Source organism: Phoxinus phoxinus, assembly GCF_949152265.1.
Source record: "Phoxinus phoxinus genome assembly, chromosome: 8".
Taxonomy (NCBI): domain Eukaryota; kingdom Metazoa; phylum Chordata; class Actinopteri; order Cypriniformes; family Leuciscidae; genus Phoxinus; species Phoxinus phoxinus.
Window position 1 is genome coordinate 17,033,758 of NC_136883.1, and position 7,263 is coordinate 17,041,020.

The window sequence follows — 7,263 nt, forward strand, 5'->3', positions numbered from 1 at the left end:
TCAGAGCACGAAGGATATATGAACCGATGAGATCTATAAGTGTACAGAGTTTCATATTATTACACGCAAGCGTGTTTGATTTATGGACCAAGTTTTCGGACCGCGTTCCAGGGGGCGCTGTCGAGCCCCCCTGCCACGCCCGGGTACCAGCTTCAGTCCGGCTCTAATGGCCGCGGGTTCTGACATTTGTGCAAAGTTTCAAGAGTTTTTGAGCACGTTAAGGCCCCCAAAAGTGCCCAAAAGGTAGTAATATAATAATAATAATAATAATAGTTAAGAAGAATAATCCTTTGGAAAACAATAGGGCCTTCGCCTTTTCAAGGCTTGGGCCCTAATAATAATCCCAAGAAAAACAATAGGGCCTTCGCCTTTTCAAGGCTTGGGCCCTAATAATCCGAAGGAAAACAATAGGGCCTTCGCCTTTTCAAGGCTTGGGCCCTAATAATAATCCTTTGGAAAACAATAGGGCCTTCGCCTTTTCAAGGCTTGGGCCCTAATAAAGAAGAAGAATAATAATCCGAAGAAAAACAATAGGGCCTTCGCCTTTTCAAGGCTTGGGCCCTAATAATAAATAATAATCCTAAGAAAAACAATAGGGCGTTCGCCTTTTCAAGGCTTGGGCCCTAAAAAACAACAACAATTTTAATGGCTCGTCAAGGTTGTTTCAGATCAACACCTGCAAGTGACCACTAGGTGTCACCGTGGAGACGGGTGTCGGATTGATTCGAAGCCTCGAAACAATATGGACCATTTGGTTCAACTGTTTCATTGCTTCACGTAGCCTCGATCTGCCCATCACTAACAAGAATAACTTGGAACAAATATTTAATGATCAGCTTGGAGAAACAAAAAGAATAGCAAAACCAAATACAAACAAGAACCAACAATGAGGGAACACAAGGTGAGTGTTCTTATAGTGCTGTTGTTGAGGGAGATTGCTGATAGGTGCGGGTGATTGTCAATGATGTGCAGGTGGGAGCCAAGGAGGGTGATGGGAGATGTAGTGCAGCGGAGGTGACAAAGATGTTAACCGTGACAGTAACAAACCTGAAAAATCTAATTGGCTTGACTCTACTCCATTTTCTGCTTGACTTTAATCATGTCCTGCCCTATGAGGTAACTGCCTACGTTCACAACCATTCATCCATAATACTTATGTCTATAAAAGTGCTAAATGATGTATCAGGTCACTTATATTTGATAGTTGCAGTAGAGCTCAGTCTTTGGGATGCTTATCTTTCATTACACACTCCTGCTTTTCTATCAACTAAATACAAAGGCGGAAAACACTATTTGCCGAATGATGGGAGACACTAAGTATCCATTGCTTTCCAAGGATGGAGACATAGTTATTGGAGCTCTTTTTGTTATCCACTCTGAAGTATCATTGCCTTTATTTGGGTTTACACAAAAACCCCAGCTACTGTCATGCTCCAGGTTTGCTTCTTTATATTTCTTTATAAAAAACTTTATTGCAGGTAATCTACAAAATTTAATTTATAACAGAAAATAACATCTGGAATATTATGGTGTATTATGGTATTGTACCATATTATGGTAACTTGAGTATAAGTCAAGTTAATTTAAAAGTAAAACCTATTAATCTGAATCTTTATTGTTTGCTATTTACCATGATGGTTTAATATCTTCACAGTGTCAATATAAAAGATTTTCGGCTAGCTCAAACCATGATCTTTGCCATTGAAGAGATTAACAAAAATAAAAGTTTGCTCCCAAATGTTTCTGTTGGCTATCAAATTTATGATACCTGTGGTTCAAGACTGTTTTCAATGAGTGCTATTATGGCATTGATGAATGGTCCAGAGTTTGCTACAGGAGACAGATGCTGTGGACAGTCTCTTATACATGCTATCATAGGAGAAACAGAGTCTTCTAACACAGTGATTCTGTCCAGAACTACAGGACCTTTTAAAATTCCAGTGGTAAGGAGCAAGTACGTTTAAAAAATAATTCTGATACTATTATGATTATACTGATGTGCTTCTGTGTTTTTGTCCCACCCAGATAAGTCCCACAGCCACATGTGAGTGTCTGAGTAACAGGAAAGATTATCCGTCTTTCTACAGGACTATTGCTAGTGATTACCACCAGAGTAAAGCAATTGCAAACATGGTCAAATACTTTGGGTGGTCTTGGGTGGGAGCTGTGAACAGTGACAATGACTATGGAAACTATGGAATGGCCATATTTCTAAAAACAGCCCAAGAAGAGGGGATTTGTGTGGAATACTCTGTGAAATTCCTGAGAACAGAGCCTGAAAAAATCAGAAACGTGGTCGACATGATACAACAAGGGACCTCTAAAGTAATTGTTGCATTTCTTACTGGATTTGAGATGAAAAGTCTACTTGAGCAGCTAACTATTCAAAACATTACAGGCCTCCAAATGATAGGTGTGGAGGCATGGATAACTGCAAAAAGTTTGATGACTCCAAACAGTTTTCATGTGCTGGGAGGGTCACTGGGGTTTGCAGTGAAAAAAATCCAAATTGAAGGGTTTGCAGAGTATGCTAGGAAAGCATTCTGGGACACAGCTTTTCCATGCTCTTCTAATGCTGATATAAATTGCAGTCGATATCAGGATCTATTTGTGGTGAAAAACTACAACGAAGATGTGCTCGAACAAAGATTTTTAAGCTATGTCTACAAAGCAGTTTATGCAGTGGCTCATTCAATACACAGTATACTCAAGTGCAAAGAACAAGAAGGTTGTGAAAAAGGCCTAACAATACAACCACAGCAGGTAAATAAATAAATAAATAAAAAACAGACAAGGAGTGAAAGAAGCACCATTTTTTCTGACATTTTGTTAAAACGATAATATATCAAAACTGTCTCATTTTTTTAGGTGGTTGAGGCTCTGAAAAAGGTTAATTTCACTATAAAGACAGGAGACCATGTGTGGTTTGACAGCACTGGTGGCGCAATAGCCCAGTATGAAATTGTGAACTGGCAGCAGGAAACAGATGGATCACTCCAGTTCAAATCAGTGGGATACTATGATGCCTCTCTACCTCCTGACCAGCGCTTTGTGATTAATACTAAAAACATAATCTGGGCCAGAGAAGAACTGGAGGTAAATGGCAATAACCAGTTTGTGCAATAGGGTTTACCCACACAAAAGGTTCACATTTGAATACTGCTTGACTGATTATTCATCTTTACAATTTAATTATCTGAACCAAAAACAAAGAAAAAGTTGCTGGTGGAAAGGAATAACTAAAAATCAAATTTGATCAAGCTGATAAAAGAAGCCACAGAGAGCATTACTAGGTTTTGAGCTAAAGGACAGTACTTTGCTAAGATTTTTGAAAACAGACCTTTAAAACTGTTGTTTTGTTGTGGAGACGTTAGTTATTCGTTAGTTACCATTTAACATTTGTATTATTTTATGCTTCAAAGATGTTCTAGTCTCTGCTGAAAAATACTGGCAATTATTTTCATTATTTTGATCACTACCAAATTGAGTTAAGGGCCTATCAGTCTGCGCCATCTAGGGCCCTATTTTAACAATCTAAGCGCATGGTCCAACGCGCATGGCACTTAGGGCGTGTCCAAATCCACGTTTGCTAGTTTAACGACGGGAAAAATGGTCTGCGCACCCGGCGCATGGTCTAAAAGGGTTGTCCATATTCTCTTCTTGAGTAATGGATGTGTTTTGGGCATAATATGCAATAAAACAATCAGAGTCTCATCTCCCATTCCTTTTAAAAGCCAGTTGCGCTCACGCCATGGCAGAATTTGCAAGCGGAAAAAACTGAATGCTTCTCTAGCGAGGAAATGGATCTGCTTGTGCGCGAGGTTAAAACGTGGACCATCTACTGGACAAAGTGTACGTGCATTGTGGACTCGCCTATAGGCGCATATTACTAACGCACTCTTTAAATAAAAAAAAATATATTGTGCTAGGCGCAACGCAGGTGTTTTTTGCTAGTTTTAGCCCGACGCAGTTATCATTTTCATGTCCTGCGCCACGTTGTTTAAATAGCAAATACATTTGCGCCCATTTGTGCACCCATCTGAAACTGAGGTCTGAAGGTGTGTTTAGGTGTATTGTTGACGCTTTGCTATTTTTAAGCAACTGAAATAGACTGTGTCATTGACCAACTGAAACCTGGTCTAAAGTCAATGGCGCAGTCTATTTTAGTTGGCTAAAAAAAGCAATGCGTCAACAATGCACCTGAACACACCTCAGACCTCGGTTTTCAGACCTCGGTTTCAGATGGGTGCACAAATGGGCGCAAATGCATTTGTTATTTAAACAATGTGGCGCAGGACGTGAAAATGATAACTGCGTCGGGCTAAAACTAGCAAAAAACACTTGCATTGCGTCGGGTGTATGATAGGGCGCCTAGAGTTTCAAGACAGAACTTGGTATTTATTTTCACTTCAGTCAGTATAGATAACTATGTATAATGTAATTTTCCATGTAGAAGCCAAGGTCTGTGTGCAGTGAGAGCTGTTATCCAGGCACTAGGAAGGCTGCACAGAAAGGAAGACCTGTCTGCTGTTATGACTGTATTCCATGTGCAGAAGGAGAAATCAGTAATGAGACAGGTAATCTTCAATCCATCTCAATATTTCAAAGTAAAATGGTTAGCGGCTCATTTTGTGTTCTTATTCTACTGTTCAGGGTGCAGTTTATCATCAAAGGAGTTCATTAATAAAACTGTTTACTTTTTAATCTCTAACTATAGTAAACACAACTTCCTTTCCAGATTCAAATAACTGCAAGCAGTGTCCAGGGGAATACTGGTCTAATGCTGAGAAAAATAAATGCGTGTTAAAGCCTGTAGAGTTTTTGTCATTCACAGAAGTTATGGGTATAGTGCTATTTTTTTTCTCACTGTTTGGAGTAGGATTAACTGTGCTGGTGGCTATCCTGTTTTACAGCAAGAAGGACACCCCCATAGTAAAAGCCAACAATTCAGAGCTGAGCTTCATGCTACTCTTCTCATTGACTTTGTGTTTTCTCTGTTCACTTACTTTTATTGGTCGGCCCACTGAGTGGTCCTGTATGTTGCGTCACACGGCTTTTGGGATCACTTTTGTCCTCTGTATCTCCTGTGTTCTGGGGAAAACAATAGTGGTATTAATGGCCTTCAAGGCTACAATTCCAGGAAGTAATTCCATGAAATGGTTTGGGCCTTCACAACAGCGATTCAGTGTTCTTGCCTTTACACTTATACAGGTTCTTATCTGTGTGCTTTGGGTATCAATTTCTCCTCCATCCCCCAACAAAAATATGAAATATTATAAGGAAAAGATCATTCTAGAGTGCAGTGTGGGATCTTTTATAGGTTTCTGGGCTGTTCTGGGTTACATTGGCCTACTGGCTGTCTTGTGCTTCATTCTGGCTTTTCTGGCTCGCATGCTGCCTGATAACTTCAATGATGCAAAATTAATTACATTCAGTATGCTCATATTCTGTGCTGTGTGGATCACATTTATTCCAGTTTATGTCAGTTCTCCTGGAAAATTTACTGTAGCTGTGGAGATATTTGCAATTTTAGCCTCAAGCTTTGGTTTACTACTGTGCATATTTGCACCGAAATGTTATATCATCCTGCTTAAGCCTGACCAAAATACAAAACAACATATGATGGTAAAAACAACATCTACATTTTGAGAAATAAAATAGTACTACATTTTATCAGAATATAGTTTTTAGGTGACTGCTACTCAAAGCATTAAGTCAAAAAGGGAAAGAGAATATGTGATAGGGAATGCAGAGTAGCCTTCACATGATGCTTGCTCTATATCAGGTGTGTCCTAACCTGCTCCTGGAGGGCCACTGTCCTGCAGAGTTTAGCTCCAATTTGCCTCAACACACCAGCCTGGAAGTTTCTAGTATGCCTAGTAAGTCATTGATTAGCTGGTTCATGTGTGTTCAATTGGGGTTGAAGCTAAACTCTGCAGGACATTGGCCCTCCAAGAGTAGGTTTGGCCACCCCTGCTCTAAATACAATACAAACTTTGTTGTCAAAAGATAGGTAATGATTTTTTTCATTATTTATAATATATATAATATTATTTATATGTGATACATGAATATGATCCATTATTGAAATGTCATCAATTCTGTCACCTAGCCTCGCTCAACAACGCATGTGGCACCTTCAATTTCAGATGTTAACTTGACAATTTTACAGCTATTATAATTGGATGAGCTATTCAAGTTCAGCAAAATAAATATAGAAAAAGGCTATAAAAATAAATATAGAATATAATTAAAATAAAAAATATATGCCATGTTTGTTGATTGCCTATTTCTATTTAACCCGTGTAAACGTGTACTAACTTTGTTGTTTTTATTTGAAGAAAACAAAATAATACTTTTCACTGTGTTTTCATTAACTGTCAACCATTTATAACAATTTAAGTTGCATAAGTGTTTTACAACTTAATGGTTCTTGTAAATGACTGGAATAAAGAACTTAGTGGCCTGCTACTCTTTTGCCTCTCCTTGTATTTGTTCACTTATTTTTTGCCCTTTGTTTGCAGACGGGGATGGGGACGGGTGGGGGAGTCAACCTGAAGTTACAGAGAGTAGAAACAAAAATCATGAGGATTAGTGACATGTTGCAACCTGCAAAACAGCCTGATGCAAAGGCTCCAGTGAGTTCTACTTTCCCGGAAGCTAGGCTTCATAAACATAAAAACACAAATAAAAAACATTTGAATTAATGCGCAGCTGGAAGCTACACCCTATTAGTGTAAAAAAACAACATGTTTAATTGATCTCAACAACAAAGACAATGAACAAACGCAAGATGTTACATACTGTTAAATTAGGTGTAATTATGGTTTCTGACAAGGGGGAGCCTACAATTAGTGTTTGGAACAAATCTCTTCTCAAATTATGAAAGGAAAGGTCTCCAGACTTTACAAAATCTGTTAACAGAGCCTTGGGTGAAATATTTGAGTTTCTCTCATTTTAAATATGCCATTGTAAGGGTGGATTTCCTGCAGGGGTTCAGGCTGCAAGACTAAAGACTTTAGTCTGAATGACTAAAGAAACGTTGTCAGCAAGATGGTAGAAAACCAACGACGGAAATAAGCGCAGTTACAATAGCTTAATATGTGGGAGAGCGTTGCTATAGATAGAGAGTGAAAATATTGTATTGCAATAGGAAGCAATTCAAAGTCATTACCAAATCTAAAAACAGTTAGCACATCCTTTGTAATTGAAAAGGTTTAATGATAAAATATGGTTATGGTTACACTTAAAATAGTTACAAAA

The 7,263-nt window shown here is 38.6% G+C and overlaps 1 protein-coding gene across 1 annotated transcript; it reads left to right on the forward strand.

Annotated features, from left to right (window-relative positions):
* Positions 1 to 1,228: 1,228 nt before the first annotated feature.
* LOC307002383 (extracellular calcium-sensing receptor-like) lies at positions 1,229 to 5,649 on the forward strand (the record flags this gene model as incomplete). The annotated part of the gene is made up of 6 exons (XM_079619964.1): positions 1,229 to 1,437; positions 1,655 to 1,943; positions 2,026 to 2,763; positions 2,869 to 3,096; positions 4,454 to 4,577; positions 4,739 to 5,649. 6 exons carry the CDS (start codon positions 1,229 to 1,231, stop codon positions 5,647 to 5,649), a joined length of 2,499 nt encoding a protein of 832 aa, XP_079476090.1.
* Positions 5,650 to 7,263: the final 1,614 nt, after the last annotated feature.